Source organism: Gekko japonicus, unplaced genomic scaffold (genome assembly GCF_001447785.1).
Source record: "Gekko japonicus isolate JY-2015 unplaced genomic scaffold, Gekko_japonicus_V1.1 scaffold203, whole genome shotgun sequence".
NCBI lineage: Eukaryota > Metazoa > Chordata > Lepidosauria > Squamata > Gekkonidae > Gekko > Gekko japonicus.
Window position 1 is genome coordinate 14791 of NW_015170280.1, and position 20726 is coordinate 35516.

The window sequence follows — 20726 nt, forward strand, 5'->3', positions numbered from 1 at the left end:
CACGCTTTCCACATGGAACAGATATCTGCCTCAGTTCAACAACACTCCAGAACATATGCTACATAACTAATTGCTTTGCTTCCATCATTTTAAAACAGACGTTTTCTATTCCTTATGGCCACATCCCAAGGCAATTTTGTCTCTGGTGCTCTTCCCTTTGAAGCTGCAGGGCTGAAGGCAGCTGCACCCCACACCTCTTACCACTGCGGACGGATCGGGGACACCGCTGGGAGCCCTCTGCTCGGAGACTTGCTGGGATTTCCTGGGGCGGGAGGGAAAAAAGAGCACAGGGGGGCTAAGAGTGGAAGCAGGTCTGAAGAGGGAAGAAGAGACCCTGCCCCCAAAACACATCTGGGTGCCCCTTTTCCGTGGCACTCCCTCCCCGCCTGCTTGCCCAGTGCCGGCTACAATGATCTTTAGCCACCAGGCAGGGGTCATTTCGTAGAAAAAGAGCTAGGGGGACTCATTAGCATAACTCATTAGCATATGCCACACCCCCTGACATCACCGGAAGTGTGTCCTCCCCACAGCCGGCGGCGACCTCCAGCGGGCACCAGCAGGGAGCTCCAGGCCCCGCCCTCCCGCACCTCACCCGGGGGGATGGCGTCCCCCCGCGTCCCCCCCCCCAAATGACCCCTGCCACCAGGTAAGAATTTGGTGGTTGGTTCACTAAGCTTCTGGTGGAAAGCAATGAACTTGGCAGCTGCTTTAACTTGCTGCCAGTCGGGCTTGGTTTGTTTTACCTTCGACTGGATTTTAAGTCAGCCATCCTGAGAACTCTAATGGGCCAGTCCCAGGTACAAGGAAGCCCCAGAACCACTGCACAGAACCAAATGAAGCGGGGGGGGGCAGGAAGACAGGAGACCGCACTCTTCTTAACCGACCAAAAGGAAGATTGGAGAGAACGACACTTGTACCCAGAGGTCATTTCGGGGGGGAACACGGGGGATCGCAGTTCCCCCGGGTGAGGTACGGGGGGCGGGGCACATGACGAAGCCCCGCCCCCTGCTTCCGGCCGCCCCGCTTCCGGCCCTCATTCAGCCAGGAGGAGGCAGGAGAAGAGGGAGGGTAAGTTGCTTCCTCCCTGCCTCTCCCCACCCCTGCCTGCCTGGGGCCAACACACCTCCGGTGATGTCAGGGGGTGTGGCCTTATGACACACTTCCGGTGATGTCAGGGGGTGTGGCATATGCTAATGAGTTATGCTAATGAGTTCCCCTAGCTCTTTTTCTACGAAATGACCCCTGCTTGTACCACCCTCTCTGTTTCTCTCCTCCCCCGCCCACCACCCTTTCACCCCAGCCATCTCTGCCCCTGTCCAGACTAGCATGCTAGAACTGGAGTTACATGGCAGGCAACCAGGCAACAGAGATCAAGGAAGGCTAGGAAACTGGCAAGTACTTGGAAGGGAGGCCTCCAAGGAATACCAGGGCTGGGATGCAGAGGCAGGCAATAGTAAGACTCCTCTCTGAAATGTCCAAGCCCCACTAGGGGTCACCAGAAGTCAACCATAACTTCCAGGCATGCAAACACACACACAGATACTCACCAAAAAAAGAGGAAGGCTAGGAAACAGTTGAAACATTGTGACACAGCTGGTCCCCATTACAAGTACACAACGTGACTCCCCTCTGGAACTATGGCCCAGCCCAACAGCTTGATTTTGGGAGAAGAACACCCAGGAGTCCAGGGTCTCAGCCTCACCCTGGGGACTGACTCAGGGATGGGCAATTCCTGGAGAGGTGGGCATGGAGCCTGAGGTGGGCAGGGACCTCAGCAGAGTATATTTATTTATTTATTTTACTAGATTTATATACCGCCCTCTCCAGATGGGCTCAGGGCGGTGTACAGCAGTTAAATAATGCCCTAGAGTCCACCCTCCAAAGCAGCCATTTTCTCCAGGGGTGCTGGTCTCTGCAGTATGAAGAAGTGGGCAGTGACTCACGAAAGCTGACACCCTGGCACAAATGTTGTTAGCCTTTAAGGTGCTACCAGACTCTTTTCTACTGCTACATGCAGACTAACATGGCTACCCATTTGATCTATCTCAGAGATCAGTTGTAATTCCAGATCTCCAGGCCCCACGTGGAGGTTGGCAACCCTCCTCTGCTCAGTTTTAACTCAGCAATTGCCATTTCCCTCCAAGACCATCCAGGGGGCTCCTGGGTGACGCTATCACCTCTCGAATGCACTAGAAGGGACCCCAGTGAGGAGGAGACAGCCCAGGAGCCCTGAGTCTCTCCCTCACGTTCAGGAAACAAAGCCAAGAATGGCAGAGACTCCAAAGAGAATCAACCCCCAGGGAAAGTAAGTCCCCAAGCCTTAGCAGCCACCTCTTGGGCCAAACCCAAAGGGGCCAGAGAGAGCTGAAGCCACCCCCAGCAATAGGAAGGGCCGGAGAGCATCCAAAACCTTCCTCCAATAAAACTCCCACCTTTACCTGGCGAAGAAAACCCTGCCTCCGGACCAGAACTGCCATTCCGTAGAGCAGGAGAGGGAGGCCAAAAAGGAGCATGTGTATTGATGTCAGATATATAGGTGAGGGTTGGGGTGTGGCCTTAAGGGGACACTCCCCCTTGGAGGCAGGTCTAAACTGCAAAGCAAGAACTGAGCAATACTTAGGGCTTCTTTTTCCTCCCCAAGGTACCATGGGAATTGTAGTTCAGTATGGCCACAAGGCTGAAATCAACAAGCACTCACAGTGTTCTCACAAAATCCCATTTCACAGACTTCCTTGAGGGAAGCCATGTCAGATCAGTTCAAAACTCGACTGTCTTTTCAGCCATAATAGAATTTTTTTTAATTAAGTAAGAAAAAACAAAGTTGAGATCCTCTAAAGGGGTTGTCAATGTAGAAAAACCCAACTGAATTCAGGCTCAGAGTCCACCCATGATTTTTAAAACTACTAGCTCCATGTTGGAAAATTCCTGGAGATTTGGGGGGCGGAGCCTTGAGAGGGCAAGGTTTGGGGAGGGGAGTGGCCTCAGTGGGAGACAATGCCAAAAAGTCCACCCACCAAAGCAGCCATTTTCTCCAGGGCAACTGATTTCTGTTGGCTGGAGATCAGCTGTAGTTCCAGGTCCCGCCCTGGAGGTTGGCAATGGCAACCCTATGAATTCAGTAGGTAGCTTTGGTTAAATCATTGCCTTTTGGCTCAGGGGGGCAAACAAATATCTTGAACCAGCCCTCAGGAGAAGGGAGAAAGGAAGGAGCTCTTCAGCCTTCCTAACCCAGCCAGCTGCAGGAAGCAGCCGCCTGGGCAACAATGCGTGCCTCCCGTGCTGGGGGTTTTGTTAGGGTTGCCAAGTCTGGGTTGGAAAATACCTGGAGACTTTGGGGGTGGAGCCAGGAGAGGGCGTGGTTTGGGGAGGGGAGGGGCCTCAGCATAGTACAATGCCATAGAGCCCACCTATCAAAGCAACCATTTTCTTCAGGGGAGCTGATCTCTGTCGGCTGGGGATCAGTGGTAAAAGCGGGAGATCTCCAGGCCCCACCTGGAGGCTGGCAATCCTAGGTTTTGTGCAGGTGGCCTGGCCCTGTGTGAGCCCTGCTTGGATGCAGCCCTGCTTGGATGCTCCCTGCCCAATCCCTCTTCCCAGACTGGGGTTGGGCAAATATGGGCAAGAGGCGGGGCTGGGTTCAGAAAAGGTACCAGCAAGGGTCTTGCTCGGCTCTGTGCCGCTTCCCTGCCAGCCATCGTTTAAACAAAACATTCCCAGAAGTGCTGCTTTGTTCCGGAACTCATTTGCATCCTTTGGCCATGAACTCCCCACCTGAAGGCAAATAGCCGGGCTGGGTCCCTTCCGGGGGGGGCCGCGTGGGGGGGGGGGGGGGGGGAGGAAGCCAAAGCAGCTGAAGGTGAAGCTGGGGGGAGGCGGGGGACATGCAGCAGAGTGTCCTTTTGGAAGCTCGAGTCCTGACCTGGAGGACACAGAGTTGGGCTAGGATCCGGGAGCCCCGGCTTTGAACCCCCACTCTGCCATGGAAGCTGGCTGGGATGACACTGAGCCAGTCACAGATGCTCCCCCAAATTAGTGTTGCCAGCTCTGGGTTGGGAAATACATGGGAGATTTTGGGGAGGGGAAGGTCTTCAATGAGGTATGTCATAGAGTCCACCTTCCAAATTGGTTGTTTTCTCCAGGTAAACTGGTCTCTGTCCCCTGGAGATCAGTTGTAATAGTGGGAGATCTCCAGCCACTGCCTGGAGGTTGGCAACCTTAAGCCTATCCTACCTCGGGTAACGTCCAGTGGGGCACCTTTAAGACCAACAAAGTTTTATTCTGGGTATAAGCTTCCGTGTGCACGCACACGCCTTCAGATATTAAGTGGTACCTGAAGGCGTGTGCGTGCACAGGAAAGCTTATGCCCAGAATAAAACTTTGTTGGTCTTAAAAGTGCCTTGTTCTGTTGCTTCTGACCAACACAGCTACCCACCTGGATCTACCTAGGGTTGCCAATCCCCAGGTGCTGAATGAAGAACTCCTGGGATTACAACTGATCTCCAGGCAACAGAGAGAGGTTCCCCTAAAGAAAATGGCTGCTTTGGAAGGTAGACGGTGTGTGGTATTTCACGCCACTAAAGTCCCTCTCGCTCCCCAAACTCTGCCTTCCCCGGACTCCGCCCCCAAATCTCCAGGAATTTCCCGGCCTGGATCTGGCAACCTACTACTTCACAGCATTGTTGTGAGGGTTCATTGGAGAAAGGAGAAGGATGTAAGCTGCTTTGGGTCCCCGTTGGGAATAAAAGTGGGGTATAAATGAAGTATGTAAATTGAAGAAATATCTCCAGACATGTGGAGAGACTGCTTGACTGCCCAGTGGTGAGCAGGGTTACACTCTGTGCGTACTCAGAGGCACTCTTTATTACACTCTGAGTTTTATCCCCGAAAAGGCTGCCCAGGGGGCTTTGCACACAGCATGGCTTTGCAAGTCCAGCGTGGCCACGGACAGGAAGCCCACCCAGTGCCGTCCCTCCTCCTAAAGGCTGTTTGCAAACACCAGCTCGGTTCCCCTTCACTTTTTCAAAAGCACACGTCATACCTTTTAGGGGTTCCACCTTCAAAAATGCCACGTGGGCTTTGGCTCACCTGTACAAACTGCTGAGGGAAGAACCCTGTCCTGCCCTCCAGTTCGCCCTGGAACCACCCCTCTTCCGGGCCTGGATGCACCTTGTAGATGATGTTGCCGGCTTTGATCTTCAACTCATCGCTCAGCTGGCCCTCAAAGTCAACCAGCACCAGGACCTCTGGGAGAATGGAGACAGAGTGGCAGCTGCCCATCACAGCCCTCTCACCTTGTGGGAGTCCGCTCTGATCCAGCCATTGGCCACGGACGTGGGGGCAACATGTTCTGCCTCTCCACAAGCCCTGGTTTGTTCACTTGGGTAAAGGGAGCCATTCTTTACTCTGAGGTATCCCTCCAGGTCTGGAAGCTCAGCAAGTTTTTAAAGATATACAGACACACCCACACACATGCCCGTTGCCACATTCTTTGACTGAGAGTCCCCACCACCCCTTTACTAGCTTGAACCTATGTACAAAAAAGGGGCTGTTTGTCTACAGAGCTGGTAGAAATACATCAAAGCTGTCAACCAAAATTCCCCTCAGTAATATTGCTTGGCCCCAACCTGAACAGCCCAGGCTGGCCCAAGCTTGTCAGATTTCGGGAGCTAAGCAGGGTCAGCCCTGCCAATGCTCCCTCTAAGCTGTGGAGTCTTGTGAGTAAAAATTTCTACTTTGTGAGCTACTGGCATTAAAGTTGTGAGTGAGACATTTGGCTACTGCATACATTCATTTGCTCTGGAGCCACCCTTCCTGAGCGAAGACAAAAATGTGTGAGTCAGAGGCTAAAAGTGAGCCCGTTTGGTGTAGTGGTTGTGTGTGGATTCCCCACTCCTGCACTTGCACCTGCTGGATGACCTTGGACAAGCCATAGTTCTGACAAGAGCTGTCCTTGAAAGGGCAGTTCTTGAAAGAGCTCTCTCAGCCCCACCTACCTCACAGGGTGTCTCTTGTGGGGAGAGGAAGGGAAAGGAGTTTGTAAGCTGCTCTGAGACTCCTTTGGGTAGTGAGTATATCCAATCTCCTCCTCCTCCTAAAAAACTGTGAGCTAGCTCACACTAACTCAGCTTAGAGGGGACACTTAGTCCTTGGATGGGAGACCACCAAGGAAGTCCAGGGTTGCTATGCAGAGGCAGGCAATGATAAATCATCTCTGTTCATCTCTTACCTTGAACGCCCTATGGGATTGCCATAAATTGGCTACAACCTGACAGCAAGACATGATATGTATATCATACATACATTACACATACATGATGGATAGATGGCATTTCTGCCATGCCTTTTAAAGTTCTCAGCATGCTTCTGCATATATTAGCTCAGCAATACAACAGCCCTGTAGGGTAGACCAGTATTATCGCCACATCCCAGGAAGGTCTGGGGCTGAGAGAGCGGCATCCCACAGGTGGCCTAGGGAGTTTGTGGCAGAGGCCACCAGTAACATAGTGGGGGAAATGTGACCCTCCATTTTCTATGGCTGGGCAATAGATAGCACTCAAGTGTAAGATGAGGCTGCACATGCTGAAGTGGCCACAGACGGAGCCCTGTGCAATAGCACAGTGAGCTATTCTGGCACCCCTGGCTCGAGGGTGGACTGGGGGAGAAGACAAGCCCCGCTACATACCCATGGCGGCGGAATCCTCAGCTTCTCGTTGCCTCCCTCCGCATATACCCCACTGTCCTTTCCCGGACAAAGTGAGAAAAGAGAGCCAGACACTCCCTTTCTGAAGCAGGGAGGGCCAGGCAGCCCGCTGTGACAAGCCAGATGCGCACGCAGGAGAGGGACGGTCCCAGGCCTGGCAAGCAGGTAAAACGGGTTCCTGGCCCAGCCAGGCTGCAGCAAGCCAGGCAGGGGGGCCCAGTAGACTTGCTTGCCCCAGAGAGGCTGGTGCAGCCCAGCACTGGCAGAATGCCAAGCCAAAATGGAGGCTGTGCACACAGGGGGTGGGGGTGGAGGGGAGCACGGCCCAAAGGGGTACAGAAAAGCAGGCAGGGCTTAAGGAAGTGGCAGCACAGCATGTGATGGGGCCATGGACCAATGTAAGGGCCTCTGCATTGCACACAGAAGTTTCAATCCCCGGTATCTCCTGTTAGAAAGGACCCTGGAAAGCCGCTGCCAATCTGAGTATATGATACTGACTGTGATGGACCAAGAGTCTGATTCCGTCTAAAGTGGCTTCATGTGTGCAAAAGTACATGTGTGTGGTGTGTGCTGGAGTATTGGGTTACCAACCTCCAGGTGGGGCCTGGAGACCACCCAGAATTACAACAGCTCTCCAGACTACAGGGATCAGCTCCCCTGAAGACAACGGAAGCTTTGGGCGGTGGGCCCTGCAGAATTACATCCCTACTGCGCTCCCTCCTCTTCTCAAGCCCTGCCCACCCCAGGCTCCACTCCCCCAAATCTCCAGAAATTTCCCAGCCCAGAGTTGGCAGTCCTATGGACAAAAGGCCAAGGAGAATCAAGTCCATACAGCTGCAAACAAGGAAATAAGCTTTTGTCATAGCTGAGAAAGCACACGATGCAGCTGAAGACCTCTGCTCAAGTCTTCGCTCAGGAACTCCCTCTGTGGCCTTTGGCCAGCTGACCCCCCTCCCCCCAATGAATGTGGTGTCCCTGAGATATGGCTGATACTTCTGCTTATGGCACTTGACAAAGTAAGCTAAATGTCCCAGCCCTGAAGAGTGTTCAGTTTAAATGCTGACAAAGGGAGAGGAAATAGAGAAAAGACCGAGGCCAGGATTGGCATTTCCCACGACAGGTGCTGGGGTTCGAGTACCCTTTGGCATTGAAGCCTTTGGCCAGGCAGCTGTGCTTCCTTCATCACACATACCTCAGAGACGACTGTGGCTATGCAGAGGTCAAAGCTCTTTGTGTATGTTCAGAGGTGTTTTTGTCTTGACTGCTGATTTAGAGATTCCAATGGTTGCATCCTTCCATTCCAGAGATTGCAGGCGGAGTCTCCTGGAACAAGCGTAAGCTCCTCACACACTCGGAGACAACACAGGGACCTGAAACCCTTCATGTTACTTCAGACACAAATAGTCTCACAAATCTCGAATGAAATTAGCCATGGTCCTTGGAGAATTGTGTTCTGAAGTGCTTTTGCTGGAGATCCTGTGGCATAGCTGAATTGCCATCCATTCCCCAAAATGGATGCTTTATGATTGGGCATACTGCCACACACTCACTTGGGCATAGCCTTGTTTGGTGCGCGTGTTTGTGCAACAGATAAATAACTGGGGCATGAGCAGGTCTAGGGGAGACGAGATGAGGAAGTTGGGTGGCAGCTCACAACAGTGGCCATGCTTTCATCAGTTGACAATAGGGGCCATTTATTTGGTTTACAGCTGAGGTCAGTGGCCCCTTCTGGCCCGTGAAGCCCTCGTTGGGCACTGAAGTCATTAAATGTTTGCAACGGCCTCCCCTGCTCTCAGTCAATGGGCATAGGAGGAAGGGTTTCCCAGAATGCGTATATTGTCATTTACCTCACTTATACTGTGCCTTTCTCTCCAATGCAGATTGAAAGTGGCTGACCTCCTCCTCCTCTCCTCCACTTTATCTGCAGAACCACCCTGTGAGGTGGAGTTAGGCTGAGTGGGGGGGGGGTGTCACCCAGCCAGCTTCTATGTGCAGAGTGGGCACTCAGACAGGAGTGGACTGGCCACTAAAGTGTGTGGGATGCTTCTTTTTGCGACAGGCGATTGGAAGGTACCCACTTGCCATCCCGCTGCACCAAGAACCAGCATCAACACAGGTTGAGTCTTGCTGTAAACTCTTGAGGTACCCTTCACCTCTACCATCCTCCCCTGTAACATTGTGCAAATACTGGCCTACCTGCCAGGGTTCTTGTTAAGAATTACTGTTGATAATGTCTGTGATGCACCGTGAGCACTTGAAAGGTGTTCTCTAAATGTAATTATGATTCAGCTGTTCTACAAACTATGTTCACAATCTAGAAAGGCAGCGGAAGAGGGCAAGAAGAGGTCTTTCCATCTAGCCACTGCCTGCTTTGATTTCTCCCAATCTGGAAAGAAAGTTGAACTCAGAATGGCTTAGCTAGCCCTGGCACACATTTAGTTAGCCCTGGTCTCAGTCCACCTGCTGAAACCAGTTATCAGCTCTTGAAATTAAAAGATGCTGGTATCTGACAAGACTTCTGCAGGCACAACCCAGCAGATATCGGGGTGGGGGAGATAAACAATGCAGCAGTGGAAGCACAAGCAGACTGAGGTGCCTTTGTTGCCCTGCTCAAAAGCAAGAAAACTAAGCGGGTCTTTAGTTCTTGGACATTTTGGTAACCTGATCAATATGTGAGTCAAGGGGTGCTTTATGAAAGCTAGAGAAGAAGAGTTGGTTTTATACCCCACTCTTCACTACCTGAAGAAGTCTCAGTGTGGCTTACAATCCCCTTCCCTTCCTCTCCCCACAACAGACACCCTGCGAGGTAGGTGGGGCTGAGAGAGCTCGGAGAGAACTGTGACTGACCCAAGGTCACCCAACTGGCTTCATGTGGAGGAATGGGGAATCAAACCCCATTCTCCAGATTACAGTCCGCCGCTCTTAATCACTACACCAAACAGGCTTTGCCTGGGAAAGCAATTCCAGCTCAGCCCTCGGTACATCCTCAAGGACTTCCCAAGCAGAAGCTGCTGGTGGTGGTTCTCAGCCTCAGAGCTCTGTGATTTCCTTGCCAGATGTACAGCAAAAGCCACAGTTGCATGGAGAACATTAACACTCCACACCAGCAGCCCCCATTCCCACTGAATAAAAACTCACCTCCTGCTTCCTGAGACTCTTCCTGAGTCTACTTCTGCTTCCCCATCCCATGAGTAAGGCCTTTCTGGCTGAGATGATGTCAGCTTTCAACTTTGCCTGACCTCGGACAAGTTGAAGTACCTGCTTTATTTTCCCTGACAACAGGGTGATCAAACTGGCCTGCCCAATAGCAGGCTGCAGTGCATGGGAACCTGGATTCTTATTTTTTTCAGCTCAGTATGAAGCAGAGTTAACCTGTTTTTCTGCTTCCTGCTGCTGTAACACAGGAACAGCCACTTCTGCTTCTTATCAGAGAACACAGTAGATTTTACCCACATTTTGTACCACTGGGAAGTCAAAAGTTGAAGACTGTACTCCCTTTGGAACCCCCTTCTAGTTTTTCAGATCCAAGAACTCTGAAAAATGTTAGTTGGCTTTAAAAAGTATGGTTTAAAACCCCTACAAAAAAACCCCTTAGTGACAAAAGCTACCTTCATGCACAAGTGGTTGGGTTTAATCTCAGGTATGATCAGCGAGCCCCGTTCAGCTCCACAGGAGTGGGATACAAACCTATTGTTTAGAACTACAGCACACATTGCTTGCTCTTCTTGGATCAAACTACTCAGAATAACTTCTGATTCTGCTTTATGAAATCCCACTCTTCTTGTGGGGCCTTCTACGAGTGGGGCTTGTGCCAGGTGCTTTCCCAAGTACACAAGTGTTGCCAAACCTGAAATTTTATGTTGTTTCAAGTACTGTTACAGTTTGGACTTGTAAACCTGGTTTTGAATACACAAAGAACTGGATGTTGAGGGGTGTGTGCTCTATTGTTCAATGTCCCAATTTAACCTAGAAACACAATATGCAAAATAACTGCCCTCCCACTTACCAGGAAAAGCAGTTAAGAATAGTGAACCCAGGCGGGTCCTTTTCAATTAAAGGCCTTGCAAGTGTCACGACTTCCCTAACAGCTCTTGAGAACAGAGCAGGAACGTGAAGTGCTGCTCACCCAGTGGTGGGAGCAACACCAGGGGCTTAGTGTTACTCTCAGATGCAGTTCAATGTGGGGGCTCTAACTTTATATACTACACACATCTCCCCTCCCTTGTCCCACTGTTACATTTACAATCACTACTGTCCACTGGAAACATCCACCCAGGGAATGCACTTCTTGAAGCTGCTCCACAGTTCACCAGAAATCCAGCCCAAAGGCATTTTCTACAAGCAACTCGAGACTTTTATTATTTTGGGCAAGAGTTGTGGCTGCTGTTCAGGGCTGGCTTTCAAAAAGGGAGCCACTGCTGTGCTTTTGGTTTAACTTGCTCTGAACGTTCGAAGGCAGGGCAAAGTAAAACTGAAGTGCTAAAATGGCTTGCCATTTGAGGCCAAAATGGCACTGGGGCTGATGAAGCATCAACAGTCCCAGAGATGAATCCCTGAAGAATTGGAGGGCTGCAGCATCACTGGGGCTACTTCATACCCTGCAGACTGGGCAGCCTGCATTTACCCCTTTAAAGTGTGAAGGAAGCACCTGCCTTCCTGCCATCGTGCAGGGCAGAGATCGAGGGCCAAATGCAGCCCCCTGACCATTGCCATCTCTACCTGCATGGAATGTGTCCATCAAACTGCAATGCATGAAGCCACTGTCGAGCAACTGCTCCATTTGGATGAGTCCGACCAAATTCCCCCTGACAGTTCAGCCACAGAGCTCACTGAGCAGCCCATGGAAAGTCACTAATATGAAAAAGGTAGACGTCTTCAGAAATTAAGGCACCTAAAGCTTCTCACACTGGCAGCACCTCCCCTGCAAGGAAGGCCCTGAGATGCCTGAGTAGATAAGACCTAAGGGAGCTGCCAAACAACTTAGCTGCGTACTTCCAGCCACACCTGCAGGCAGCAGGAGCACAGCCGATCTTGATTTTAATTAAATCTGGGAGGGAGAGAAATAGAGTTTCCAGAAGCAAAACAACTGGGCTGTTAGTGTAACATAGCAAAACAAGTTTCTGGGCCTCATGGCTATGAAAATACGCAGCCAGGAGGTGAAGAAATCTCCAGAATTATGGGTGGGCCCCCGAAGGAGTTCTAGAGGTAAAAGAATGAGTCTGCTTCAATACCACCTGGAGTTCTTTGCACGAACACACAGCAAGATATGTAGCCAAAGCAGACTCCATTTTACACACGATCCACAGCTTTTCATAGTACAGAGCTGTGCATTTTATTCAGCAGCAGTCTTAACAGAGACACCAGTATACACCCTCTGCTGTCAGAAGGTAAATGTCGGACATAAAGGCAAAGAAAGAAACCAGAGGTACTCCCTTCCCAGTTCATTTTAATGTAATTTTATTTGCACAATCAAAACAAAAGCTTGCAGGCGTAACTAAGCAAGAACTGCAATGGGTCCCATAAAATGAGCCCAATTCATAGCATAGAGAGGATGCGGCAGGGGGAGAAGCACCACAAAGCCAGATTTTCAAGGGACTGATTTCTCTATGCAGCAACAACATTCGCTGGAGCTGGCTTGGAAGGCCTGGGAGGAAGATTGCCCCCCCCCCATGCCAAAACACCTTTTTTGAGCTCTACAAATTTAAAGCTGAAGATAAAACACAAAAACCAACCACCAGTAACTTGCCATGGCCATCACAGATGTGAGTCAAAATTGCTTTATAAAAAGATTAATAAAAATACTGGAAAAAATTCTCATTTTTCATGCTACAATTTCTGTTATCCTAATATATCCAGAAGTTTCTTAGAAAAACTATGCAACCCTGAAAAGTATTTGAATTCACAATTGGAGGCAAAGAGGGTAAGCGAGAAATCTAGAGTGAAAGGACCTAGATGCTTCTAAGATCAGCCAAGAGCAGTGGGGGGTGGGGTGGGGGTGGGAGGTCTTCTCCAATTTTGTACCACGCCAACTTTCCTTCAAAAAAAGAGAAAAAAGGAACACATAATGGGAACTCCTTAAAAGCGAAAAGGATTCCAAATTCAAGTGGGGGAAGAGTTCCTTTAAAACTAAGAACACGCAGTTTGGTCCCAATGATTTATATGCAGGTGTTTAGTCACATGTGTCGTTCTTTAATATGCAAGAACCACAAAGGCTGTTCTGAAATTAATCATCCATAACGGGCATCGTCTCTATTATATGCAAAGGCTTAAAATAAAGGATTCTATTTTAAAAACTCCACAAACAAGGAAGGAGAGAAAACAAAAAAAACCAGGGAATTTTCCCATCACCATCTTTTTTTTTTCTTTTCCCCCCAGGAAACAAAAATGATTGCCAAGAGTATTGGGAACAGACTTACTCCACGTTGTCCTCCGAGGGTCACACACAAAAAAAAGATTAACAAACAAACACATTCAACTAGTCAATAAGGATCAGTTACAGTTCAGACGGGGGCAGAGGCCATGCGCCCTCCAGAGGCTCCTGCTTCAGGCTCTCAGGACCCTCTTCCCAACTCACGGCTTCTACTCTGCGACCGACTGAAGGGCTTCTTTCTCCTCTCTGGTCTCAGCTCCGCTCTCGTCGTCCTCAATCTCTCCCTCCTCTCCACTAAATTTGTCATGGGCCCATTTGGGGCTGGTGTTTGATTTCCGGTACAGGAAACGGCCCCGCCCACGGGGGAAGATGCCACGGCCCCTGCCTCGGTTTGCCCATTTCTCGCCACCTTCGCCTTCGCGGTCATCATGCTGCAAGGGCAATGGAAAATGAGAGATGGACCAGGAAATGTCAGATAGAACTCTCCCCATTCCTCTGGGGCCCCATCTATTGTTTTATCCCGTCCCCCTCCCACTGCAGTTAGCTGCTGCCTCCAATGACTGCTGAGTGCCCCGCCCCCCATCCTGATAACAAACAAAAGTGGGGAAATATTGTTCCTTGAGTGATGGGACAGTGAAACCAAATGCCACAGATTCCCAGATCTCCTCCAGAGTTTTTAGCTGCCATGGGGAAGGGGCAACTTCCCTGCAAGCATCTCACCCGTTCCAGCCCTTCTCACGACTACTTACCAAGTAGTATTTTTTGCTCTTAGGTGTATACTCAGGGTCCCACTCCTCTTCTCTGGTTCGTTTTTGGAAGTCAGCACTGCCACTGCTGTTGTTATTGTTGCTGTTGCCAGAAAAGGTGCCTCTTCCCCAACCGCGGCCCCTGGCTCGGAACTGCTGCTGAGAGCACCAAGAAGAGGAAGAAAGGGTCAAGGAGGAGGAGGAGACAGCACAGGATGCCCGCAAATGGAACTATTGCTGTTGTAGCGTCTTTTCACCTGCAAACTGAGGTGGGGCAGCCTTGCCTGAGTATCTCCTATTACACGAGAAGGGGCTGAATATATGCCACAGCATTGGTGTGGGGGTACTTCTCGGGACTATGGGGCTGCTTCACACTGAAGACCTGCCAATACCTAAGACTAAGGAGCTTCCAGAAGTGCTTCAGGGATGTCAGAACTCAACTGGTCCAGGGCTGGGATTCCATGTTTTTGTGGTTTTATGGGAAGGTCTCCCCAAACGGGGTGTTTTTAATCAGTGAACAACCACCCAGGCTTTCATGCTAGAAGAACACATGCTATGAAGTGGATGAACACCAACAATGGTGGTGGAAAGTGCCATCAAGTTGCAGCCAACTTATGGCAACCCCACGGATTTTCAAGGAAAGAAATGAGAAGATCTGGTTTGCCACTGTGTGCGCCCACACAGAAATCCTTGGCCGTCTCTCCTATCCAAATTCTAGTCAGAGCTGGCCCTGCTTAGCTTATTGGCCCATCCAGGTCAGGGAACACCAACACCAGGTCAGGGAACACCAACAACAAGATGCCAAAAAGATAGAGATGTAAAATTTCCAGAAATTTTGAAGCTTTAGGAACATAAAATATGACTATGGACATTTTTACTTGGGCATGAAATAATCACAACTAGCATATTAAAAATATAGCGTATCCAAACAATTATTACAAACAGAATACCCACCCACATGCAAAAACAAAACTGAAACCTTTTTATTTTCTTCTGACAATAGCACCTCCTAAAGGAAGAAATGCATCTTGTTCTTGCATTGGAGAGTTCAGCTTGTAACCTAGGACTTGCTTGTCCTCAGTGCACAGAAATCAGATCAATCTGATACCATATATATATATTTTAGAAATGATTTGGAAAATATTTGAACCCCTTGTCTTAAAATATTTAATTCATCATGTTAAAATAAAACGTTTCATAATCAATTTCTTTTCTTTTCTTTTTTCAATTTTTCGGAAAAAAACAAAAAAGGCTTCAGGAAAAAAAACGGGGGGAAAAATGTTTTTTCCCCGAATTTTTCCGGGCCTTCACATCTCTACAAAAAAATTCCTGAACTGATTTATTCTGACAGGAAAGTGTAGGGATTTCACTAAACAGAAGAAGGCAGAGAAGGGAAGAAGGGGGTGGAAGTGGGGAGAGAAATGTGGAGAAATGCAAGCTCCTGCCTTCTCAGTATACTTGAATGCAACCAAGCTTTGCCAGTTAAAAATTTTAATTCACTGTCCTGGAATGAAGGCTGACCACTGAGAAAGTACTTCTTCAAAGGGGGCAACTTACAAAAGTCCCACGAGCTCTGCCCCGCTCGTTTGGGCCAGCAAACTCCTTGGTGCCGAGGCGGGATTTGTCAAACCCGGGGGCAGACTCCTCCCGCTCTTCTGCCTCCTCAGCATATTCCTCAGCTTTGTAAGAGCGTGAGGGTGAGGACTGTGAGGACGAAGAGCTTGACCTGGATCGCTCCCGCACACGCCGGTGCTTCCTGAACCAAAGGGAGAGAGAGAAGCGTTTGTCAGGAGAGGAACATGCTTCTGCTTTTATTCAGATTCTCCTTGCAGTGAGTGGAACCACCACAAAATCCCTCTTGCAAAGGGATCTTTCGCAACAAAAGCTGGGGCACACACACACACGTGCCTGTGCATCCACCTTCTTGTACAAGAGCCCTCACACCTGTTGCCAGCTGCCTCTACATACCGACTCTTTAAATAAAGGCACCTGCTGGTGGTCCTTGAGGGGTGCCCTTCTCTTGCCTTCTCTCTCAGCAGTTTCCCAGAAAGGAGGGGAGAAAGGGGGAGTGAGGAGACAGGGACAAAATGATATAAACTCCCCCCTCCTGGTCCAGCATGGCTTATTGATCTCTGAAGCTCCAGCTGAATCCAGCAACATTACCCATGTCATCTCCCACACCACAATGACAAGATCAAACCAACTGCAGGATAAGACCCCACTTCACTCTCCAGCTCCGAGATCACATCAACATACATGAAACTGCCTCATACTGAATCAGACTCTTGGTCCACCAAGATCAGTATTGTCTACTCAGAATGACACCAGCTCCCCAGGGACTCAGGTAGAGGTCTTTCTGATCCCCGACTGGTGATGACAGGGATTGAACCTGGAGCCACAGCCCCTCCCCAGCCACCTGGACTGACCTCCTTCTCCTTTCCCCCAGCGTTTACAGGAATATCTGTGCTCCACCATGGGTGGCTGAATTGCTAAGTGCAAAGGGGCTGGCTTATAGCTTTGGAAAGGGTGCAAATAAGTACTGTGATCTTCATCCTACATCTGAGTGAGCCCTGGAGTTCTTGAAAGACCATCACCGTTTCCTAGATGGGACAATCAAAGGGGAACGTTCCTTGGAATACAGACGACCCAGTCTCCTCAGACTTCTCCTGCAAGGCACCCTCCACCAAGTGGGGGGATGAATTCTAAGGCAGGTGCTCCCTCCGTGCTGGTCAGCACCTGGACCCAACAGCTCCACGTGAGCAGTGAACCAAGTGTTGGAAGTAAAGGCTACTCAGCATGTCTGGACACTGGGGGGCTCTGTATTTCCCTTGCTCTAGTACCAGACTGTGTGTGACGCCCTCTTTTTGTCTAAGCTGGGAACTTCTCTCTCTCTGGCTTCTCCTTCTCTTTCTATGCCTTTGCTTCCTCTCCTCCTGGCCTTGCAAGAGGCAAGACAATCTCCTGTGCAAGCAAGCCAGGACCAGTGTTCCCTCTAAGCTGAGTTAGTGTGAGCTAGCTCACAGTTTTTTAGCCTCCGGCTCACACATTTTTGTCTTGGCTCAGGAAGGACGGCTCCAGAGCAAACTAATTTATGCAGCAGCCAATCTGCTCGCTCACAACTTTAATGCCAGGAGCTCACAAAGTAGAATTTTTGCTCACAAGACTCCACAGCTTAGAGGAAGCATTGGCCAGGACACACCTAATGGTCTCATACTTGCAAAGATGTGCTGCTGGATTAGCTAGCCACTTGTAATAAGGAATAGTACTTAGTTTAGCCTTCTGTTTTCTTCTTCTGTTATAAAAATGCTTGTGAATGTAAGATTCAATAAAAGTCCTTTACCTGTTGCATTATACTGGCTTGAAGAGTGTTTAACTGCACACAATTCCACACTTTCTTGACTGTACAACCTTGCTATCTTAACCAATACAAAACCCAGTACCAAGTGTGCATCCCACAGCACTCCCCAATCCCCAGAACCCTCAGTTAATGCACCGAGGTTCCACGACAAACTTCCAGGTGTCCCTTGATAGATAAATCAAAGTACAATTGAGTTTCTGAAGGCAGAAAGCCTGAAGCCATTACTTCGCCATAACAGGCTCTTTGCCCATTCAGTCTTGGCATACAAATTAGACCCCTCTGTTTCTCATCTCATATCACAGTGGCTAGAGGAGACAGCTTCCATTATATACAGATGCCTATGACATACAGTGGTCCATGCCACCCTGGCATTAGGAACGACTGAACTGTAGCTGACAGTTTATAATCTCAACTCCTCATCCATAGCCCTGCATGTGCTACTAACAACATGCATGTGGTGCCTCTCTAGAAAGGGATCGCTCCTCTCTTACGTACTTCTTTTTGGACCCTTTGTGAGACCTCTCTGTTTTCTCCGCTGATCTCTCCCGCGAATGACTTGAGGGCCTGGAGTCCACCGATTCTCTCGACTTGCCCCGCTTATCCTTCTCCTTATGTTTTTTACGCCGTTCAATGTCAAGGCGCAGATCAACTGGGTCATCTTTATATTTGCTTTCTGCCTGCAAGAAGAAGAACAGGAGAAAGGCTTACACACGAAGGAATCCGCAGTTCCTGCAAAACCACAACCCATTCCACTTTGTTCAGGACTGAAAAGATTGCAGCTGGGCACACACCATTGCTGTTAACACTGACAGGTTGTGCAAGACAAGGGGAGTCTGTGTCCTCCCTTATTCACTATTCTCTATGACAAATATAGATTAATACTAAACAAAGGCCAAACCAAAGCCTCTTTAGTCTCAAAGGCTGGACAAGCGAGGAATGTTAGACCTCAAAGGAGTAGGATTATAAAATGATGTTCTATTCTTCCACCCTCCTGAAAGATTCTCATTTTCTGCGGGGACTTAACTCAGCAAAATTCCTCACCTCTGCCTGGAAAAAAGAGACCTAACCTCCCTGTGGGAGAGGTGAAACAGCAGTGCCCAACTGGGCTGCAATTATGGAAAGAGAAGGGAAAACATGCAGATCAGCTTCACTATCACTGGCCAGCAGAAGACTGGTGCATACAAAGGGACCAGTGCAGGGGTCGTTTCGTAGAAAAAGAGCTAGGGGAACTCATTAGCATAACTCATTAGCATATGCCACACACCCTGACATCACCAGAAGTGTGTCATAAGGCCACACCCCCCCGCCCCCAACGGTCCCGGCCGCCGCCGGCCTTGCAGCTTCACTGCCGAGCCCCATGAGGGGCCCGGTGGTGGACCTGCAAGGCTGGCGGGAGTGCAAGGAAGCCCCGCAAAGGCCCTCCCTGGCTCCAGGCAGGCAGGAGTGGGGAGAGGCAGGGAGGAAGCAACTTACCCTCCCTCTTCTCCTGCCTCCTCCTGGCTGAACGAGGGCCGGAAGTGGGGCAGCCAGAAGCAGGGGGCGGGGCTTTGTCATGTGCCCCGCCCTCCCTACCTCACCTGGGGGAACTGCGTTCCCCCCCGAAATGACCTCTGGACCAGTGAAGGATGAATGGGGGGAGCCAGTCTTGATTTGTGTGCTCCCCCTTAAATCTCTGCTGGCTATAGGGTTGTCTAGGATGAACCTTGAAGCGACCAGGTATTTTGCACTTGCTCAGTTTCACCTCACAAATTCAGAGATGTGCAGTGGAAGTACAGAGGGCGGTATTTCGAGAGCCAAGAGAATGACAAAAAGGCTATTTCTATTACTAAAGGTGGTGGAGAGAAAGGAATGAAAATGAACTGGCTTCTGGAGAGACCTGGAAACCAAATCTACCTTTTCCTTCACAGATTAGGGGCTGGAACATCACTCCTTCCATCCCCAGTTATTATGATGCTGCTCCCTGTTCTTTGGTGCCCAACCATCAGATACCTTTCCCTGCCTCCAGTGGCTCCTTTTTGCTTTGCCACCTGAGTTGCTTAGAAGCAAGCTTTGACAGCACAATGTTATGCAAAATAAATTATCCAAATTACTTATTTTGTACAACACTTCCTATGATTACCAGATATTTACACAGCACAATGTGCCTGGAGCACTAGCTGAAAACATGGATGTTCTCGGAGATCATTTTAAAGGAACTTTCCCAGAAAAAAAAAAAAGACATGCTCCCAAATCCCCATTCTCCTTTTCTAGTTTATCACTTATTAATTTACACAGGTGGGAAGAAATAACTAAGAACACTGGAAAGTAGTCAGAAGATTCGGTTCTATGAGCAAAAAAACTCGCTGGTGGCACAGTATTTCATGTTCTGTTTCCAAAGTTGTAATTGCTTGCATTGTTACATTATTACAAATCCTCCATGCTTAATTACTACTGTTAACAGTGGATCAGTAGGATCTCTTGATCCATTTCAGGAGCTTTTAAACCCAAGATTAGGTAAGACCTTGGACAACTGGATCAAGAACTAGGAAAGGTTTTAAAGGGTTAGCAGCCCTCTACTGAAGGTTTTACTTACACGCGTCGCTAGAGCACATTTTGGGTCAAAAATAAAGGTTGTTTTCAATGAGAGCAGGAGCGGGATCTTTTTTGCTCCTCTGCCTTCCACACGGGTGAAGGAGAATTCTTTTCTACTCAGAAAACAAAGCTGACTGCTGGCCACCACAGCGGAAACTGATCTGTATCTGAATGGCAGCAGCAAAACTTAAGCCGACATTTTGCTTAGTTCGGTTTCATGTAGAGCTCTTTAGGACCGTACACCTGAAGCATGCACCTCTTTGTGCGTGCCCATATTCATGTGGCCTCTGCACTGCCAACTGGTGCTCAAGGCCCCATCCATTCCAGCAGTCTATTATCCTTCAAAAGTGACAGATGAATTTGGAGAACTGCAAACACAGATGATAGGAAAGCAACAACTTTGGCAGGATTGATTAAAAAAACCTTTGCAACAAACATGTATGAAGGTGAACAGACAATGCTTAAACCCAAGATGTGCCCATATTTTTTATTTCAGCTTTTTAAAATAAAGAATGTATAATCATTTCACTTTTCACAACTGCTTAAAGGATCCAGAAAAAAAATGTAATTCACTGCTGTATTTTTTAAATAAAGTACTGGCAGTCACAGAAAATACATCTGCAGAAAAAATATCTGTTTAAGTAATGGTGCGTTTGGCTCAGAAATGGATTTGATTTTACTTCCCTCTGTTTCTGACATGCATGTCTTTTTTGAAAACATGGTTGGAAATATCACGGGTAATACAAGTGATTTAGTCATACTTACAAGCGGCAAAATATCACAAAAAGTCTCTTCCATCATCAAGGTCACTTGTTTTCCAAAAATCCACTTTTTGTTTCAAGCTCAACCTCAATTGACTTTGGGGTCATTTTTTACCATATTTCTAACCACTTCACAAAGGTTGTTGATACATTTTTTTTAATAAAAATTAACCCTTTGTAGTTCATTTTTAGAATTATGCCCATCCTTGAAAGAAAAACA

General features: G+C 48.9%; 2 protein-coding genes across 5 annotated transcripts in view; both read right to left on the reverse strand.

Annotated features, from left to right (window-relative positions):
• The window catches only part of LOC107115950 (SH3 domain-containing kinase-binding protein 1-like), a gene marked incomplete at its 3' end in the record, with an annotated part of 21236 nt that extends 14495 nt beyond the window's left edge, over positions 1–6741 (reverse strand). Inside the window, exons 1-3 of the mRNA XM_015417752.1 lie at positions 6683–6741; positions 5086–5243; positions 202–262 (exon numbers count right to left, since the gene is read on the reverse strand). Of these exons, the coding sequence (XP_015273238.1) occupies positions 202–262; positions 5086–5243; positions 6683–6686 (223 nt within the window). The remainder of the gene's footprint in view (positions 1–201; positions 263–5085; positions 5244–6682) is intronic.
• Positions 6742–12112: 5371 nt separating this feature from the next.
• THRAP3 (thyroid hormone receptor associated protein 3) overlaps positions 12113–20726 on the reverse strand; it is a 36295-nt gene continuing 27681 nt past the window's right edge. For 3 of the 4 annotated variants that reach the window (XM_015417777.1, XM_015417779.1, XM_015417778.1), the window contains 4 exons: positions 17670–17851; positions 15374–15572; positions 13820–13975; positions 12113–13501 (listed from right to left, as the gene is read on the reverse strand). In XM_015417777.1, the coding sequence (XP_015273263.1) occupies positions 13280–13501; positions 13820–13975; positions 15374–15572; positions 17670–17851 (759 nt within the window). In that variant the 3' untranslated portion in view covers positions 12113–13279. The remainder of the gene's footprint in view (positions 13502–13819; positions 13976–15373; positions 15573–17669; positions 17852–20726) is intronic. The other variant, XM_015417780.1, reaches the window with a different exon arrangement.